Source organism: Erpetoichthys calabaricus, chromosome 1, assembly GCF_900747795.2.
Source record: "Erpetoichthys calabaricus chromosome 1, fErpCal1.3, whole genome shotgun sequence".
Lineage (NCBI taxonomy): Eukaryota > Metazoa > Chordata > Cladistia > Polypteriformes > Polypteridae > Erpetoichthys > Erpetoichthys calabaricus.
In genome coordinates, this window is record NC_041394.2 from 201,718,409 (window position 1) to 201,740,610 (window position 22,202).

At 38.0% G+C, this 22,202-nt stretch overlaps 1 protein-coding gene across 2 annotated transcripts in view; it reads right to left on the reverse strand.

The window, feature by feature from the left end:
- The window catches only part of pphln1 (periphilin 1), a 123,512-nt gene that overhangs the window by 37,841 nt on the left and 63,469 nt on the right, over positions 1-22,202 (reverse strand). For both annotated transcript variants that reach the window (XM_051919691.1, XM_028810813.2), the window contains exon 5: positions 13,470-13,537. In XM_051919691.1, coding sequence (XP_051775651.1) covers positions 13,470-13,537 — 68 coding nt within the window. The remainder of the gene's footprint in view (positions 1-13,469; positions 13,538-22,202) is intronic.

Genomic DNA, 22,202 nt, shown 5'->3' on the forward strand with positions numbered 1-22,202 from the left:
ACTTTACATTGTATCAAAGTGTCATATCTTCAGTGTTATCTCATGAAAATATATAATAATAATTCATTACATTTATATAGCGCTTTTCTCAGTACTCAAAGCGCTATCCACACAGGGAGGAACCGGGAAGCGAACCCACAATCTTCCACAGTCTCCTTACTGCAAAGCAGCAGCACTACCACTGCGCCACCTGTGAGGATATAATAAAATATTTACAAAAATGTGAGGGGTGTACTCACTATTGTGAGATACTGTACATACATACATACATACATACATACATACATACATACATACATACATACATACATATGCTTCTGCACGTGAGGGGATACTCTGCCATTTCCTTCATCAATACCCTGAGGCTGCTCCCTCATGCTACCGGGCACACTTACACCACCCCGAATCAGAGCACAGTGTTCTCAATGTAAAACCATACACCACCGCAGACCCCTAAATTGGTTTATCACAGGTTCTCCCTGCATTGAATGTGCATGTCCTCCTTATGTCTGTGTGGATTTCATCTGGGTGCTCCAGTTTTCTCCCAAAGAAAAGCCGGTCAGTTGGACTGGAGATGTTAATTTGGCCCTAGAGTATAATTGCTACCATTACTTTAACCATTATGCACTTTAAGATTCTTACAGACAAAGACGTTAGCCCAAAATACAATATGAGCTTATACTTTTCCTGTGGCTCAGTGCCCTTAACAGCCCATATTGCATTTAAAAAAAAAAAAAAAAAAAAACACAAACTGGAGTATAGCACAACATAAATTAAATGCAAACTAAATTAAAAAAGCAAGTTTTAAAAATGTGACCAAGAGCAACACTAGTTTAACTACAATGCTATCTTCTCTAAGACAACACTAGCTGAAACTTGTTAGTGATCAAGATGGTAACCCACACGTCTCGTCAATGAAAAAGTTCCTAGTACAGCAGGTCCCACGTAGGACAAAAGGAAGGAAGTGCTCTGTGAAATTTCACATAGAGCAGTGAGCGCTGGTAATTGCAAAATATCGCAACACTTCTTTGGATAGCTGTAAGAGGTGCATGAAAAACCAACATCATATTGGTAATACTAAATAATGGGGGATAAAGTAATTATAAATTATCTCTGATGTCAATATTACCTCTAATACATTAGACCAACATGAAAACAATTATAAGCAAAAGAAGCAAGGTTGCTTCTGAGTGATACTAAAAAGGACTTTAACTGGGTCACTCAGAAACACAATCTATTTCTTTACTCTTTTGACAGTGTTGCCATACATGCCAAAGTGCATTGTCATTGTCTTGCTGCATTCCCCAAAATCAATTTATTTTCAGTTCACAGAAGCAAGCTTGACATTCTTTTGAAAAATCATCTTATATAAAGTAGAATTCATGGTTACTTCTATGAAAAGAAATTGTCTAGGTCCCAATAAAGTAATCTTCCCCAAAATCATGACACTTTCTAGAGTTTTTTACTATGCAATGTAGGGTTAATTTTCTCCAGAAAAGCAGATGTCAAATTGGTCATATATTTCTAATTTTGATTAATAAGTCCAGAGAATATTGATTTTGAGGATCATTCAGGCATCTTGCCAAACTTGACTAAGCACTCGTATGTTTAACAGCGAACAGTGGTTATAACATTAATGTTCCACCACAGGTCCAACTTTTGCTTAGGGTTTTTCTCCACGGAGGAGTCATGACCACAGGTGCTGCCAAGACAATTGATCCCTACCAGTCCCGAGATGTTATTCTATTGAGATTTTTGACTTCATGGAAAGTTTTGTGCTTTGCACTTATGAAGGTTTTGTCAGGAAGGTAGCTCCTAGAAAGTTAGAGAAAGTGTTGTTCAGTGCACAATATGGATTTTACTGTGATACAACTGAGGCCCCTGTGCATTAAATGTAGCATGTAGTCTGCCCTATACTGATAAATAGCGAAAATCATTTTCTACAGAGTTTCAGGAATTTGTTTTAGTTGGGCTTAAAAGGAAATTATAAATGTTTATTTTGGAGAAGAACAAGGTGAAAAACCACAGACTATGCTAAAAGTAAAATCAGCATTGACTATTTTGGATATAAAATATGGAAGAGTGAAGGAGGTGTAGAACTGGGGGAAATCTAAAATTAAAGAATACTTTTTCTATATGAAATGCAGTGGAAGATGCCTTTAATAAAGGTACTCATCATGCCTACGATGATGCACCAGCCACCTTTTTTGCCACCAGATATTTAGTAGAATTATACATCCATCTGTCAATCTACCGTCAAACCTACTTAATCCAGTGGAGCATAGCAGGGGCCTGAAGATTTCCAAGCATCATCAGAAGGAAAAGAAGAACCAACCTTGGATGGGAAAAACAACATGAGGGGAAAAAAAGAAGGAAGAAAGAAACTGGCTTCCTACCCTCTAAAGGTTACCAGTTTAAAAAAAAATACAACTTAAGTATTCATCTAGTTAAACAAATAAGGGTAAACTAAAGTAGTTAAATATTTGTTTGGTGCAACATCGACAATGGCGGCACGGTGGCGCAGTGGGTAGCGCTGCTGCATCGCAGTTGGGAGATCTGGGGACCTGGGTTCGCTTCCCGGGTCCTCCCTGCATGGAGTTTGCATGTTCTCCCCGTGTCTGCGTGGGTTTCCTCCGGGCGCTCCGGTTTCCTCCCACAGTCCAAAGACATGCAGGTTAGGTGGATTGGTGATTCTAAATTGGCCCTAGTGTGTGCTTGGTGTGTGGGTGTGTTTGTGTGTGTCCTGCGGTGGGTTGGCACCCTGCCCAGGATTGTTTCCTGCCTTGTGCCCTGTGTTGGCTGGGATTGGCTCCAGCAGACCCCCGTGACCCTGTGTTCGGATGCAGCGGGTTGGAAAATGGATGGATGGATGGAACATCGACAATACCAGTAACTGAATATATAAAGATATAAACTGATCAGTAGCGAGAGCATACGAATACTAAATGAGATTTGAAAATGTACAAATGGGAGAATCAAACAACAGAGACATGAGGATGGATATACAGTTTTTACAGAATGAGACATTTATTGCCTAGGTACTAAAACGGCCAGTGACAGTTGCTTTACCATATTTATCATATGGATGATGGAAAAATGTCAACAGGTCAACAATGGAAAATATGTGAACAACAGCATATTGAAAAACAAGGGTGACTAAAATTTAAAAAAAAAGTTAAAAAGCCATATAAGAAGGGTATGCAAATGTAGGGGAGACCCAAAAAGATGGCAAAGTACCATTAAGTATTAAGGGTGAAGGTGCCAGGGAGGAAGGACAGGCATCATGGCCAGGATAAAAGATGGATTCATACTCAGCAAGGAGGCCATAATGAATGGACTAAGAAAGCAGGCTTACTGGGAGTAGTTCATTCTCCCACGTGACAGGTGGTAGTGTTCCCCAAGGCTAGACCAGATTAAGACACCTGGCAGGAGAATTGAAGTCTGAAAATGCAGTCCTGTCGGGAACATTCAACCTGGCCAGAAGGTGCTGCCAGGTGAGGACTGCCCTGGGTTCTGCATGACCTGGAAATGCTCCAGACAATGTGGACAAAAGACTGGAAGCAGTTTCCAAGTCTAGTTTAAAACAGCGCTCACTCAAATCAAGTTAGAGTCAGGAGGCAGAGGGCAACATTCTTGGAAGAGAAAGAGAGAAAAATTGTGAATGGTGTATTTTGCTGGTGTTCAGGGTATTTTGTTAAATAAAAATAATTTATTTGAACCTGGAATTGTGTTGGGTAATGCTGTGTCTGTGATTTGGGGCTATTTAAGTGCCACCACATAATGGTTACAAGGGTATAGTGAAATGGTAAGTATAAAGTTGAAATTATTCCACTAAATGGAAAAACTATGGAGTAATATGAAACTAATGAAAGAAAACACTGCCCTTCTAAAAAGTAAAATGCATTATTGCAATAAAAGGGGAAACTTAAGTAATGTATTTGAAACAAATACACAACATAAAAAAGTACAAGAACATTAACTGTTGCTCTGCCAAAAAGTATTATTTTATGTGAAAGCTAAAATTGTATACAAAACTAAAGCTTTTAGTAGGTTTTAATAGTTTATTTGCTGAATATGCATTTTCATATATTTGGTTACAATATCATTTAAATAGCTGTTAGAAATCAGTTGTGAATGCTTCATGTAAAAATAATGAACTCGGTAAGCTCATAAAACTTTTCTCTGTAAGTACAAAAAACTGAAAGACAAAAATATTTTGCCCATAAACATTCATAACCCAAATTCTAAAACAAAAAACCAATTTGATCAAAATATATAGGGAAGCCGATTCTTAACAGAATGGTGGATAATGAGTAGTTCAGCAAACAGCATATAAACAGGAATTAATGTGCAATCTTAGAAGAACAGACAATTCACTGAATTATTCTTACATGTATATGGTCATTTAACTGGCAGAAATTTCCTTTTAAAAGGTACATTCTTAACGTCTACAGGTTCTTATCAAAAATAAGACATGTGCCTGATAGGCAATAGCTACCTTTGTAATTACTGCATTCATTTGCTAATATAGCCTCTGTTGGACTAACAGCATTTGATCTTTGTGTTTTTGTAGACCCTATTTCCTCCTATTTGATTTATAAGAATTGTCTTACTTCAGCACTTAGCTCTAATATTACAGTAATCTGTCAAAATACTTATTTCCATACAAACTTAAAAGCTAATAATATTTTTCTATAGAAAGCTTTTATCTTATTCATTGCCCAGCAAGAAGGTCTATCTGCTTTTACTCTTTCTGTTAAAATGTTCATTTTTATGTTGCAGAGCATACTGCTGGAGGGCATTTATTATTTTGAAGGTAGATTATAATGTATCATGTACTGTCCTCAAGGAAAAATAAAAATAGTGTCCTTGTGGTAAAGCGTCCATATAGGATTTCTTGCCAAAAACAGTAGTATAACACCTTCAGAATATAATCTGACCAGCAGAACAAATATATATGCATTTTTAGTGCTAGTTTGCCAGGAAAATAATATAAATCAGTTAACAAAATGGAGCATTTATGGAGTTTTCTACTAACACCCTGTCAGACATGAATGACCAAAAAACCGGCAGGCTTAGTAATGAAGGGTTAAGAGTTTGATCTCTTTAAGACATCTGCACGTTCTGAAACCATGCTGATTTTCTGAGAAGGGAAAGGTCAGGGCTTGTATTAAAATCACCTATATAAATCAAGGATATCCTTTTTCTAACCTGACTGGGTGTAATTAACATGTTCCAACAAACTAAACTTCCTCTACAAATATGTGCCTTGTGCACAAAACCAGATGCTTGACACTAACTATTCCAGGATCTATATACTTTTCTTTTCTCAAACCTTAAATTCTAGCTCTAGAGGCATGTGCCACAATATGGAATTGGCAGCCAAGGTTAATTCCTTTTTGCAATTTCTCTGTTTAAACATATAGCAATTTTAACTTTATGCCAATAAATCATGAAGCAACTCTAGTTTTTAAAATAAAAAAATGTCAGATCTTCAGTGGTCTGTTCAATTGGAAAAAAACATTTAAAGAGATACAGAAATGCATGGATGACTGATAAACATAAATAATTGGTACTGTAAACAATTCAAATTAAAAAATACATCACTGGATAACTAGAACAAATACAATTACTTTAATAAAAAGGATTAAAGCCAACTTACATATGTACTTACATACATATGCACTACTTTTGCCAGCTACTTGCTGTTATGTTTAAATATAAGGCAATGGTACTGAATAAACTTTAGAAAATGCTTTGCGAAAAATCAAAACAGAAATGTACAAAGATCTTTTATACAGGCAAAATGCAATCTCTTCACCAGTAAAATTAATACCTATTTAAAAAAACTAGTAATTTTTAGTGATATCTAAATTAGAGCAACATTGCAACATTTAATTTATTTCAGTAAATAGTATTAATTTGATTGAAACAGCATACATAAGAACTTCAAAAGTCAACATCAGAAAGAATGTCTTACAATCTATTATAGACTCGCCACCATCAGTTTTGACTATGTAGGATACATATTTTTCAATGAATGGACAGTTGCAAATTTTTATTTGTATGAAGCAAATATTTAAGGCCCTAAAAATATTCTACAACTTAGTAGTAGCAGAGCCATTTATATGTATTGTTGAAAGTTTTAGAAGAAGATTAGTGCCAGGTCCTTGAAAGACCAGTTTAAAAAAAATAATACATATGAAATACCCCTTAATAACATTTAATCATGTATATATGAAATTGGCTGATGAGAGAAAGGAAGAATATTCAAATGTAATCCAAATTTGTTACAAGACTTGACTCAGATGTGAGATTAGGACTACATTAAGGGGTTAGCAGAGTACACCTTAAAGAAGGATGGGGAACATTGTTGAGCAGATTGCAGTGCTGACGTAACAGAGATAAATTAAATTTTCCACTCCAATTTGTAATAAATAACTCCTAAAAAAATATGACCTACCACTAAGGTCATTGTGGAGAAATGACAAAATATCAAGGGGAATACCGAGGAACAGGCGAGTATTCATAGCAAGTATTTATACCAAATGACTGTTTTCAAAGAAAGTGCACAAACTGCATTATGGTGACATGCATACTCAATATGTAAAGTAATGGTCTGGTAATAAGAAGGACTAGGGGACTTTGCCCCCTGCTCACTTTGCTCGCCAACCGTTCCCCATTACCCGCACCCCCCCCAACGCTACGCGCCGTTGTGAAAAAGGGGGCTGAACACACCCCAAGGAGATGTGGCCGCTCCTTCAAAACCCCTCTTAAACGGTGATACAATGGGCAACCAATAAATTTTTTTATAACCTTCTCTTTGCTCGATCAGCTGCTGGCTATCTGCTGCTGTCATGCCACGTGATCTGTACTTCCCTCACCTACCCCTCCTCTTCCCGCAACCCCCCATAGCGCTACGCGTACGCGCCATTTTGAAGAAGGGGGTTGAACACACCCAAGGAGACACGGTCGCTCCTCCGAAACCCCTCTTAAACGGTGATACAATGGGAAACAAATAGCAGTTGTTTTTTTTACCTCCTCTTTGCTCGATCCTGATGGCTTGATGCGTGATCTGCATTTTGTGCAGCGTTTCCAACATTTAAAAGCCTGTAAAGCAGCTGTCCTTTTGTCTCATTGCCTTGTCTCTCTTCTCCCCCTGACATCCTCAAACACTATTTGATCTCTTTTCGCTGTTCCGTTATTTCACCGAGTATTATTTTCCATTTGTTTGCATACAACAGCTGTCCTTTTGTCTCACTTCTCCCCCAGACATCCTCAAACACTATTCGACTCATTACAGGAAAAAAGTCTTGTCTCGTCCCAAGATTTTTTTTATAATAGAGAGATTATTTTTAAGTTCCACAGATGTTGTGCGGTTGCAGAAGACATTTTCATGCATTTGTTTTCATTATTGAGCACATGCTGTATATCAAACATGACTTTCTTTTTGGGGGATTATTTGCACAAAATCATTTAACTCAATCTCATCTCACACACTGTCATGTTACCACTACTGCAGCAGTAAGTCCTTTTGAATAGGTTTTTCTCAACTTAGCAAACATACATTTTGCAATTTCTTTCACACATCTTTGTTGCAGGGATATGCACTAACTGGACAATTGCGGGACATTGATTTTCTTTTTGTGAACTTATTGCTGGGTTAGGCTTTCTGTGGACTTTGGATCATATAAAGATGAAAAGCAAAAGTCTTCTTTAGTAACTACTAAACAGCAAGTTTTGAGTTTTTCTTTTTCAATTAAATATCTACAGAGAATTGTTTACTTTGACTTTGAAAATGTATTGTTACAGCATAAAACTTCACATTAAAATTCTGAATGGATAAATATGTGTACAAATCTTTTGTCATGCAGAAAATTATAGTGACTTTCAAAGGAATTGAATACTTCTTTGTGCCACTATTTGAAAGGGCAAATAACTTACACCAGTTTGATTTCTGCACTCAGTCATTACCTTTGTGTAGTTTGCATATTTTCTCTATGCCTGAAGTGAGCCTCTCCTCTGGGTACTTTGAATTTACTCCCCAAGGTTATGTGAAGTTGCCACTTCAGCTTGGCCATGGGGTGAATGGGTGTGGGTGTGTGTTGTTGTTTTTTCTTTTTTTTTTGGCCGTTTTGTGCCAACTGCTTATGGGAAAGGTTGCAGTGCCCCAAGACCCTAAATTTGATTACACCATTTGAGAATAATGTGTGTATGTTCAGTATTTTAAAAATGAATATACAGTCATGTGCCAACATTTGGTTTTATTTGGGGCTGGCCACCGGATTGTATGTCAGTTTAGCAATATGTTGGTCACAAAGTATACACAGTAAGTCACTGCAACTGAAGTTCTGTGGATCTGGTGTGCCTCACTGGTGTGCATACTTTAACTGCCTGTACACAGTAGCACAAACTGATCTTTTGAGTTTTGTCTTGGCATTTGCATGTAGGCGCCATGTAAAAGGCAGTGTTTTTCAACCATTGGGTCGTGGCTTGCCATCCCTGTTTCACAAGTGGGTCGCTTAACCAATCAACAGTATTGCGCAATATGTTTCCCCATTTCTAAGTGAGCTTTCGCTTTCTTCACAAAGGGGGATACCCAACCTGCATTACTGATCACCCTTGTTTCACCTGGGAGGCAACTTGCAAAACCTGTCACTATCTTCAAATTAGAAATTTTCTTAAACAGAAACTGCCCGATTTTCCTCACCTCATACCCTCCACCATGCTGGAAAAAATACTGCTCAGTTTCGAGGAATTAAACACCATTTCCGCATTATATAAAATCTTATTAGAGTCCCTACCTTTCAAAGACCCAAGAGGACATTGGGAAGAAGATCTCTTAATCAATATATCAGAAGGAGTGGAAGGTAGCAAAGCAGAGAATTCACTCAAGCTCCATATGCGCAAAGCATAGAATTATTCAACTAAAAATTATATATCGAGCTCATCTGTCTCGCTTAAAACTGTCCAAAATGTTTCCAGGGCAAGATCCAACCTGCGAACGCTACAACCAAGCTCCTGCCTCACTGGGTCACATGTTTTGGGCCTGCACCAAACTAACATAATTTTGGACACAAAATTTTTAATAATAATAATAATACATTTTATTTATACAAGGCGCCTTTCAGAGAACTCAAGGACACCGAACAAACAATAAATAAATAAATAATTAAATAAAAGACACAATTATAAAAAACTTAAAACATCAGAAAATCTAGAAATTAAAACCAAACAAAACCACTATAATCAGGAGGAAAAAGAAAAAGCCATTTTAAACAGATGTGTTTTAAGTTTACATTTGAAGGATGAATATGATTTGATATTTCGGAGATCAGCAGGTAATGAATTCCAGAGCTTGGGAGCAGAACGGCTGAAAGCTCTGCTCCCCATGGTGGTTAGATGGGCGGGAGGGACAGTCAGATGGGTGGAGGAAGAGGATCTAAGGTTACGGAATGGAATGGCAACATGAAGAAGGTCAGACAGATATGGAGGGGCGAGGTTATGGATGGCCTTAAATGTTAATAGTAGAATCTTAAAATCAATACGAAACTTGATCGGGAGCCAATGAAGCTGCTGCAAGACCGGAGTAATATGGTGAATAGATGGGGTTTGAGTGATGATACGTGCTGCAGAATTCTGGACTAACTGAAGCTTATGAAGAGATTTATTAGGGAGACCAAAGAGGAGTGAATTGCAGTAGTCCAGCCGAGAAGTGACAAGACTATGAACAAGAATGGCAGTGGTATGAGGAGTGAGGGAGGGGCGAATGCGATTAATATTACGTAGGTGGAAGTAAGCAGACCGGGTGATGTTATTAATGTGACATTGGAAAGATAGAGTACTGTCGAGGATGACACCCAGACTCTTGACTTGAGATGATGGGGAAACAACAGAGTTATCAATAATAAGAGAAAGATTATTGGTTTTGGATAATGATGATTTTGAACCAATGAGGAGAACCTCAGTTTTGTCACTGTTTAATTTAAGAAAATTCAAAGAAAACCAGGATTTAATTTCAGCAATGCAGTCAATAAGCGAGGGTGGTGGAAAAGAGGAGGTGGGTTTACCAGCAAGGTAGAGCTGGGTGTCATCAGCATAACAGTGAAAATTAATGTTATATTTGTGAAAAATATTGCCAAGGGGAAGAAGGTAAATAATAAAAAAAGAGGCCCCAGGACAGAGCCCTGGGGCACACCAGAAGTAACAGCGGTGGGTTGGGATGTGAAGGTTTTAAGCTGTATGAACTGAGTGCCTTTCAGACAGCCTTGGGGTCACAATCCCTCCTAAGCCACTAACAGCTGTGTTCGGTGTTCTTCCAGACGGACGTGAAGTGGAGAAGGACAAGCAAATGGTGATTGCATTCACTACACTTTTGGCACACAGACTTATTTTGTTAAATTGGAAGAATCCTAACTCTCATCTGATAAGTCAGTAGGAAACCGATGTTTTATATCATTTGAAACTGGAAAAAATCAAATTCTCAGTTAGAGGATCTGTACAGAATTTTTTCAGGATCTAATCAATATTATTTTAGAATAAGAAAAGTAACTATTACCGCATTTACTTCCCTTCTCCATTTATTACTTACCCATAGATATTTCTTCCTACAATAAAATTAATAATTAAAATAAAAAAAAAAAAACCTGTCTAAGGGAAGGTAGTGAGGACCAAATGCACATGAATTAGCCACATGGAAACATGCTGATCAAAACAAAACTTAAAAGGTCCCTCTAAGAGTCAGAACATATACAATACCCTGTGAAATAATAGCAAATAACTTATTACTATTTACAAAGCGTTTCTATTTTATTGATGTAAGAAAAAAGTGCAAACAATATGCACAGATTGGAAATAAAACAACTACGTGCAAGCCGCATGAAGCATGACTTAAAAAAAAAAAAAAAAAAAAAAGCACTACATGACATGCCAAGAAGATTCTAACATTTTACTTATTGCTAGTTATGGCAATTTATTGGTTGTAACATCAGTATAGTAAGGCAAACGACGTAGAGACTTGAACATCTGCAGCTCCATCATCACTTTTTTCACTGATCTATGCTGAGTGTATCATTCTATGTTTTGCAGGGCTGTATGTGGTAAATAAACAAAAGGCATATGGCTTTTATGGCCTCTAGTGGCTGATTTTGGCAATTTTTAGAACATTACCGTAGATACTTGCGTATAAGTCGAAAAATGTATGCCTTAAAATTCATTCAAAAAAAACAGGGTCGACTTATCCGCGGGGCAACACAATTGTCCATAGAATTTGGGTAATGACATTGTACACTCAACGCTTCACGGTGTTAAGTCACCAGTCATCTGCCATTTCCCATGGTCTTTGAAATAATTATAAGCCAGCAATACTATTGCTAATTAGCTAGTTTTTTTCTAATTTCATTAAATAATTCTTTATACTTGAATTTGAGCATTAGCTTTTGCAGGTTTTGGATAACAAACATACCATTAGCTGCCACGTGCAACCAGATTTGGAATCAAAAGAACCAAGGCAACACACGCTATCAATGCGATGCAAGCGCAGCCCGCGATTCAAAAAATTTCTCTGCCTACCTGTTTGTCTCATCTGACAGTAGCTGAAAAGCAGCATCAGGAGAGAGCAGCCTGAAGTAGTCCAGCAGCGGGTGATCTGTCGTGTCCAACAGGAAGCCATGCTGTCTTGTGAAGTCCGGTAGCCAGTTCGGCTCCCACGGATCAATGTCTGGGTATTCCTCCCACATGAACCTTGCCGTAGGTGCATCAGCTGCGCGAATGCATTCAGCTGGCAGCCGATCAGCTGGCGCGGCATCGGCTGGTGTCCGATCAGCTGATGCCGGCTTCTCATTCTCTTGCTCAATTCCTGATCACTGTCAATAAAATCCGATTCTGAAAAATCAGAGTCCGACTCAGCGATAATGTGCAAAACATCATCTGCAGAGTGTTTTCTTTTCTGCACTCACTTCGCTCCCTTGTGACATATCGACGCCATCTTGCCTTTGTTTACATTTCGCAACTCACGCACACGCAAGGATTAGTTGCTGAGTCAACGAGTCTAGCATTTCTCCAAGCACAGAGGGAATGCCTGTGACGGGACAGTGAGTTTTGTCGCCATTAACAGCTGATTGTCACCCTCTATCTCTGATAGCTGTCAAGTTTTACCTCGACTTATACGCGGGTCATAACAAATTTCGTAATTTTCGGCTCAAAAATTAACTCGACTTATCTGCGATATCGACTAATACGCAAGTATCTACGGTATTACCCAATTATTTTCCTCTGTACAAATGGACTCAACTCTGCCAGCCACACGTTGGCTCATGGTTGCACATATGAGCAACAACATTGTATAGTCTTCTAGGAAGTGCACAGCAGAGTTCCAGAATACAATTATAAAGTTAAGTGTACGCACAGTATTTATCCAACAACTGTCTACTTCGTCACAGAAAAAAAATATTTGTCATATGAAACTAAAGTTTGTGACAGCAATTTTGCCACACAGAAAGAAAGCCAGTTATTGTCAAATGGAATCAACTGTATTTTGTTATATACAAGTATATCACGATAGGTGGGCAAAGGGTTGCCAGTAAGAAAATTGTTGCAATTGTTTCAGGGTCCAGGAAAGATTCAAGAAAAAGAAACACACAGAGAGGGGGTTAAGACCTGTCTCTTTAAGAGGCTCAAGGGCAGGTGGTCCAGCAAGGGCCAGGGATGCCCACCTCTCCTTGTATGGGGGATGTTAAGGAAAGAGGACGGTTTTTCAGAAAGCCTCCTAGTGGTTAAACAACCAGCACATGGTTCCAAAACAGGTGCAGGATTATCAGAACCTACAGAGGGCACTGTGGCTTGGTGACCTAAAGAATTTATAGACCTATCCCTGAACCCACAAGAATTTCTGGACTAACTTGGATTTTAAAGTAACTGCAGTCCACAAGTCCAAAGTGAGGAGTTGCAGGAGAGTTTGCTGGCAGAAGGAAGATATGCCAGGAAGAGACGCCAGTGCTGAACAACAAAATGAAAAAAGTGTGAGAGTGCTTTAATATAGGACTTTGGAGGTGGAGAAGCGAGTGAGCCACTCCATCTGATATACAACTATGGGTGTCTTTTTTTTTGCTTTCACGTTTTCGGACTCTTCAATGCTTGGCGTCCTTATCGCCATGCAAGAATGCCTTTTCTTTTTAAATATCTTATATAAAAAAAACACAACAATACATTGGTTTTTTTCTTATTTTAGAGCAATTACATGTAGCAAAGGCAATAAAATACCTTTACATACTTGATAATCGTATTCCTTATCACATGAGGGCTTCATTATATACTTTAACACTTACATTTGTTGTACAGAGCCTGATATGAATATGGCTTGACTTTGTCAGGTGAATAGCTTCTACTACTGACACTAGATCCAGAATGGCTATGAGGGGATTCTCGATGACTCCCTGGGGATTCTCGGAAGAAAGCAGGTTCCCTTTTACCTGGTGAGCGTTCTCTCACATGTGGAGGGGGAAGAAACCCTTTTCGTCTGAAGTGGTCCCTATCCTCTCTAGAGGAAAAAGAGAAAAAAAGCTGTATGAAACTCAGGTTCATTCATTTAGTTATAAGAACAGAAAAAAACCATGCATAATTAAAGTATTATTCATTCTTAAGGTAATACTCTTGACTAACTCCATATAGGATCAAAATTAAAAACAAAAAATCCATAATAAAATAATTTTTCCATTTCCCATTTAATTTTACAGAGAGATAATGTAGAATAATTAGGTTAATAAGCAATCTGTGTTCTAGTACAGCGAGTTTTGTTTTAGACAATTCGAGAATCAGGAACCAGGTTTTAGTTTAAGTCATGTTTAATTAGCTTGTCTTAAATCACAAAGAAATTTAGAGTTGCATTGCTCTGCATTCATGAATGGGACAGGAAAGTATAGGAAATTAACTGATCAACATACTGTTGAATACCTTTTTATAGGACTACCATTATACATGTTATTTATTAAAGATGTATTATTAAAATACAGTTATAAAAGTGTTTAACATGTAATGCAGAGCAAGTTTATTCAGAATTTTTGAAGCAGTAAAGAATTAAACAGAACTCCTTGGTGATTAAATAAGGGGCTTAAAAAAAAACCCCACAGCTATATAAGTGTGCCTTATAACTCTGGACACGAACAGTAGGGCGTATGAGAGCAATCATTAAAAAGTATATTAGGGAAGGTAAAAGGCAGTTGGAGAGAAATACTGCAGAAAAATTATTTATTATTTTAGTAGTGAAAGAATGGTCAAACAGGAGACGAAGAGTATTAGGAGTGGTATGAGAAGCTAGAATATACAGAGAAAGACATTAAATTCTTTGCATATTCATTTTTAATAAAGTTTATATATGTGAAGAAGTTGATAACCTCCCAGAAATAACATGAACTATTATGAAGGTATTTAGTAATGTGCATACTGTAGAGGGAGAAGTACTGCTTAGATTAAATCTAGGAAATCACCAGGGCCAGAAAACACTTAATACTTGAGTACTTAAGGAAGTTAGTGAGTACATATTAACCCCTTAAAGCATATTTTTCGCATAATCTCTGTAACCTGGGGAAATTCCTAAAGACTACAAGGTAGTAAATATTACCTATTTATATTATAAGGGTCATCAGACTGATCTAAGAAACTGTAGGCCAGTAAGCTTAAAATGCATGATTGTATTGGTCCACTCTTGGTATCAGCTGATTGTTATAAATAACCTGTTATTTACTGCTGATTATTCCCTTTGAAAAAATATTTCCCATGATGCTTCAACAACAAAACTTAGAAAAATATATGCAGTGCAGGCTCCCTTTAGCACTTGTGTAGATGACCAGGGCTGTGGAGTCGGAAGCAACTGCTGGATTACTAGAGTTGGAGTCAGTGTAAAAAAGTACAGACTCCAATCAAAGTAAATTGTAATATAATGTGTTAAAATTTTACATATACTAATTCAAATACATTATTTTCTCTTCTAGCTTTTTGATAAAAATATAAAACAAAACTAAAAAGTTATTTTTATTGTTGTATCTAACGTCTTGAATAAATATAAAAAGCCACAACGGCACCTCTACAGCCTTTAAACTCAAACTTTAACAGATTAGGGTTCTTAAAAGTGGTCTGGTGATTCATAATAATAATAATTCATTACATTTATATAGCACTTTTCTCAGTACTCAAAGTGCTAATGTTGGCAGTGATTAAATTCTTTGTACCTCATACTGTATGTTGTGTGTTTTCAGTCAACATAGTGAATAGACTACCATTCAAAAGTTGGGATCACTCAGAAATTTTCATATCTATATATATAATTCACTAAGCCAGAAGACAAGTAGCCAACCATGGAAAGCACGCCGGAAGGGGCGTGGATTCACTAAACCGCCGACAAGTAAGACGCCAATGGCACACGCAGGAAGGAGCCACGCCCACCAACTCTTAGACCATTGGATATGACAAAAAAATCACAGTCACGTCCACCAACTCAGACGCGACGCCTCGAAAAACATGCCGTCATTTCTGTTTGTCTGTGCCACAGTCCACTTGCAGCTCTGAGCCACGTTGACTTTTCATTAGTCAACCTCAGTGGAATCTTGGTTCACACAGAGGCAGCGCCAGAGAGAGACAGAGGCACACACAGACAGCGCGAGAGAGAGAACCGCGCGCACACACAGGCAGCGACAGAGGCACACACAGAGGCAGCGCCAGAGAGACAGAGGCGCACACACACACACACACACACACACACGCGCGCACACACGCGCGCACACACACACGCACACACAGAGCCAACTCCAGAGAGAGACAGAGGCATAAACAGGCAGCCCAAAAGAGAGAGACGCGTGCGCACACACACAGAGGCAACGCCAGAGAGAGACAAGCGCACACACAGGCAGCGCGCGAGAGAGAGCTGCGCACACACACAGAGGCAGCGCGAGAGAGAGCTGCGCACACACACACAGAGGCAGCGCCACAGAGAGACAGAGGCACACACAGGCAGCGCAAGAGACAGCCGCGCAATCCTTTAAAACTGAAGTTAAAACACAATGAAGGAAGCAGTCTTTAAAAACCAATAAGCCCTGTGCCTCTTTTTCATTAGCGTCTCACCTGCTTCAGGCCCTGCAACAGTCGAGACGCTCTCTCTGCAGCTGACCTTCTCTGTGCCTGACTCCACTACTGTCAGTCGCCTAATTAAAAATGGCCTTTTGAAGGTGAGCTATGGACCCGCTATACCACAGGAACACATTGCCTTCGAGCCTGCTCTCGCTCACTCTAATGTACCGGCTTTCTCTCTCTTTCCTCACTCGCTCACACACTGCACAGGGGAGAAATGCCCGAAGCACGAGTCTACCTGGAAACCATTTCAGCCACACTTCCACGCCCCTCGCTACACTGTGAGTGCGATGATTATTTATTTAAAAATGGGCTTTTGAAGGGGAGCTGTGGACCCGCTATACCACAGGATCACCTGTGACATTACCTTCACATTGTTTTCCTTTTATTTATAATCCTGTTGAGCACATCAGACACCCATGCAAACAACACTGAATAATCAATAGCTGCAACTACTTTGCCCACCCCCACTCCTCACCTGAGTCGGTTTCGTCTCTGTTCAGCAGTGTTTGCCAAACACGGTCCTGGTGAATCCCTGTGGCTGCAGGGTTTTGTTCCAACCAGATTCCAAATCATTAATGCCGGTGAAACTCATCCGGGATAAGTCGGTTTTTCAAACGCAGCCGTGTAGCAGATTAGTCTAGCAATATGTAATAATCCGAGATGAATGCGCGCCCTCGCGCTGAGTGAAAAGCCAATATATATTGAGTCTACAAAACATGATCAGCAAGTCTTTGATAGGCTGCAACAAAATGATGAAAGAACGGGCGCATTTTTTTCACACAAGCTGAGTGGGTGGGTGTTAGTTAATAGTTAATTAGCAACTCGAAGGATTTCAAGATATAATATACACAAGAGGTAACACTGCAAAAGCGGCCCAAACCAGAAAAGACAGCTGGCAAAAAGTGGCTGACAAATTAAATGCGTGTGCATTGTACTTACTGAAAGCAGCGTTACAGATTTTGCAAATGTTCATTTTTTTCCCTCTGCTTAAAAAACATTGAAAAAGCGGCGCGGATTGGTTTACAGCGTGTAAAACAGTTTGTTTGTCGCGGATAATTTGCTATCCACACAGGGAGGAACCGCGAAGCGAACCCACAATCTTCCACTGTCTCCTTACTGCAAAGCATCCGTACTACTACAGCGTCACAAGGCAGTTAAAGAATGCACCGGGCCACATGTTCATTTTTTCCCCTGTGCTTAAAAGACATTAAAAAACTGTTTCTCAACTGTGACTCCGGAACAACTCAGTACGCGAAAAGCAGCCAGAATCGCAAACAACAATGAAAACTCTACGTGACTCACAGGTAGTGATGGGCCGCTCGATACTCAGGTTTCGACACTGTGTCGAGCTTTCGAAGCACTGCAGATTTTAATACTTGATCGAATAATAACATCTGTGATTTAAGGATTTCACATTTTCTTTCTCAAATGTGCTTACCTATATCATGGCAAAGTACAGGGATAAACCTTTATTTTCTGTCTATTCCGTTTTAATTAAGACAGACCAAAGAAAACATTTAAGGCTATTAAATGTGATCTCAAGAAAAGATCAGGGTTAATTATAATACTAATAACAGGAGCGATTATAATGATACAGTGTAAAAGTAAATACTAATTGAAAGAGCCGGGAATGCATGAGGTGAGGCGTCTTATTTTGTTTAACTCTTGCTATCGTATAGTGCATTCTGCCTGTCGTTAGTTAGTTATATTTATATTTTTTAAACATCACACACTACAAGCTGCTGACGAACCCTTCTCTTCGTTGTCAGTCTGTAGCTACGAAAAAATAAAAGCAATACAACTTTTAACAGACGTCATTGAAGTGTATCATAAGTTTCTGTAACGTTAATGAAAATGGCCAGGAGGTGTCACGAGAGAGGTGAGTGTCAAATGCTTTGAAGCTTCGATACGATTTCCGACACAATTGCTTCAAACATGTTGATGCTTCGTGAGGCTTCACTCCGCCCATCACTACTCACAGGTTACTGAATGAGAAATCAGCAGACTAGCATGATGGATGGGGCGTAATGAGCGCCCTTCCCCTCTCCTCCGGATTTTTCAAATGTTAATTTTTTCCCTGTGCTTAAAAATCATTAAAAAAGCGGCCTGATTATGCGGCGTATGGTACGCCGCGGGTTGGCTAGTATTTGATAAAATTCAAGATACTACTAAATTAATTTTAAAATATTGACAATGTATTACTAGTGTGCACAATGGCTATGGACTGTTTGAAACAACCAATTTTTGATTTATTATTCACATATGGCTGCACCGTACCATTTGCATCAGCTTATCCTTAATTAGTTATGTGTTAAGGGCTAACTGGTTATTAGAGAAACTTTTGTAATTGCATTAGCACTGCTAAAACCTGTTATTCTGTTCACTTGTGTTGCAAGGTACTGGCATTCCTAAATTTCAGGACTGGGTTTAAAAATGGCCAAAATGAAACTGCTTTCTCAAGAAACATGCCAGTCTTTTATTTATTTTTTTGTGCAGAATAAAAGTTATTCCATGTCACAGATTACCAAAAAACTGAACTGAAACTTTTATATAAAAGGAGTCTATTACAGTCTTGAGAGAAGAGGGCAAACAGGATATAATGAGAACAGAAAATAGGGGGAAGGCCTAGATGGGCAACTGCATCAGATAATAAACGTGTCAGAGGGGAAAGCATGAGAAACAAACACCTTATAGGTTCTCAGCTGAATTCTTCCTTAAATACATAAAATAAAATTACTATAAAAAACGCAAAGAAGTAATGATAATAACCTGCTTACGAAGAGTACAATAACTTAAAAAGGTAAGCAGAACCTAACTACATGATAATCTGAAACATAAACCAGTATACTGCGGTGGGTTGGCACCCTGCCCGGGATTGGTTCCTGCCTTGTGCCCTGTGTTGGCTGGGATTGACTCCAGCAGACCCCCGTGACCCTGTGTTCGGATTCAGTGGGATGGAAAATGGATGGATGGATGGATAAACCAGTATATTTAATTAAATCTTATAACAAGTGCCAAGAAAAAGTAAAGTATCTGTATAATATATAAAAAAGAAAACACTACATAACCATCAGAAAATCGATATGATGTGAATAAAACAATAGAACAAATCAGAAAAAACTGTATGAGCACAATAGACTGAACAAATCAGCCTAAGTTATACAGAAAACAAATGTGAAAAAGATAATCATGAGGCCAAACTAGGCATCACATTAAGGGAAACCAAACATAGCATCAATGGAATCATGTCCTTCAGTATCACAGAAATACTGTTCCTTTTACATGTGGTGAAGTGTAAATCTGGCCAACGCATTTTGAGGAGAAAACCTCTTCTTCAGAGCACAGCAACACAATATTAATTTCAGAAATATAAACATAAAACAGTGAGGTTAACACTCATATATACATCTCACACCACACGTCAAAAAATATATAATACTACCTAATGTATTAGGACAGTAGCTCACAGAGGTAAATCCATCAAATACCTGACCCAAAAATGAAAGCTTATGAAAACAAACAGTAATTATAAATCAATAAAATCAAATGTGAAGGCCAAAAGGAAGAAAACTATTTAACCAGAGGTAACAACCAACCTCACTAATGTATAAGTAAATAATGAAAAAATATCAACCAAACAGTATGAACCTAACTGAAGAACCACCAAAAAAATACGCACTTAATAAGACACAAAGACAACAATTACATGTAGAATGAAATTAATGAAAACACAGTTTACCTCACACAATCAAAACACAACAAAGCAGTCACGACTGTATGAACAAATGAAAGCAGCAAAATGCAGACTCAAATGCAGTGACTCATTAAGACCAATGGGATGTAAAGTTTTTAAGTGAAAAATCCATTGTACTTCCCTATGTAACAAAACATTATCAAAGTTACCTCGATATGGGATTGGTTTAACAATTCCAAGGACAGTGAATCTATGCTCTGAGACTCTGTGATTATTAGTAACGAAGTGCCTAGACACAGGATGTTTCAGAGATTTAGTCTTAATATTGCATTTATGTTTAGTAATACGATGATGAACAGAGTACAAGGTTTTACCTACTGTATATATAACAAAGGGAAGGGACATAATACATAAATCACACCTTTGGAACTACAATTTGATCTATGTTTAAGACCAATATCACCCACCTCTTCTTTAAATATATGCCAAATACCAGTGTTATCTGCAACAGGGAAAAGATGATTCTAGGATAGAAGTTATAAAATTTATAGAACTCTGAATCCCAAGATGCACTATGATTTTTCACATTTAGTGAGTATCATTTATTATACTTTCACAAATGTACTTAACCTATATCAATAGAACCACCAAACAATCGATATCAGTATTGGACGGATGTTTTGTTTTCCAAATAATTGACCAATAATATTGGCTAGAAATTCTCATATTGGTCCATCACTACAAGCCTCAAAGGTAAATTAATGTAAACAATTATTAAGGCAACACTCAAGCAGCACCTATCAAAGTGTCCAGATGGGGAACATCATTTTTCACTAATATGCTAGAATTCTATGAAGAAGCAACAAGAGCATAAACTAACAAAGGTTCATTTGATATTTTTTTTATTTTGATTTCCTGAAATCTTTTGATTACTTTCATGTAGTATCTTATCAAACTAAAAAAAGTGTGAATTCTTGGTGTAGTGTGTAGGTGGGTAAAATTGTCTTAAACACAGGAAGCAAAGGATTATAGTGAGGTGAAAAGAATTAAGTGATGTTAAAATTTGTCTCTCTCAGGGTACAGTGCTTGGTCGGCTATTCTTTTCATATACAGTCATATGAAAAAGTTCGGGAAACCCTCTCAGTCTGCATAATAATTGACTCCTTTCAAAAAAAAAAAAAAAAAGATAACAGTGGGTATGTCTTTCATTTCCTAGGAACACCTGAGTACTGGGGTGTTTTCCGAACAAAGATTTTTAGTGAAGCAGTTTTTTTTTTAAATTAATTTTATTGTAATCATTACATACAAATAGATCAATTTTTACAAAAAATAGGATTGAAAACAAATCAAACCCCACCCCTGAGAAGGACAGCATGGCCAAAGGAGTAATACTTAAGGCTTATAAACATGCCTAAATTGTTGAGTTTAATAGGGCAAAAAAGATAAATGGAGAAGGAAAAGAAATGCGGAAATAATTATTTCTTCTTATTCTAAAATATTATTGATTAGATCCTGCCAGGTTTTGAAAAAATTCTGTACAGATCCTCTAAGTGAGAATTTGATTTTTTCCCAATTTCAAATAATATAAAACATCGGTTTCCCACTGACTTATTAGAGGAGAGTTAGGATTCCTCCAATTTAACAAAATCAGTCTGCGTGCCAAAAGTGTAGCGAATGCAATCACATTTTGCTTGTCCTTCTCCACTTCAAATCCATCTGGAAGTACACCAAACACAGCTATTAATGGGTTAGGAGGGATTGTGACACCAAGGCTGTCTGAAAGGCACTTAAAAATTTTGGTCCAAAATGATGTTAATTTGGTGCAGGCCCAAAACATGTGACCCAGTGAGGCAGGAGCTTGGTTGCAGCGTTCACAGGTTGGATCTTGCCCTGGAAACATTTTGGACAGTTTTAAGCGAGACAGATAAGCTCCGTATATAATTTTGAGTTGAATAATTCTATGCTTTGCGCATATGGAGCTCGAGTGAATTCTCTGCACTGCTACCTTACATTCCTTTTCTGATATATTAATTAAGAGATCTTTTTCCCATTGTCCTCTTGGATCTTTGAAAGGAAGGGACTCTAATAAAATTTTATATATTGAAGAAATGGTGTCTAAGTCCTCGAAATTGAGCAGTATTTTTTCCAGCATGGTGGAGGGTACAAGATGAGGAAAATTGGGCAGGTTCTGTTTAACAAAGTTTCTAATTTGAAGATAGTGAAAGAAATGTTTAGCTGGAAGGTTAAATTTGAAATGTAACTGTTCAAAGGATGCAAAGATATTTTATATATAAAGATCTCTGAGCAATTTAATCCGAAATGATATGTTTGCGAGGGTTGAAAGAGGTGGTTCTCCTGCAGAGGTGCCACAGATAAAAGATATTCC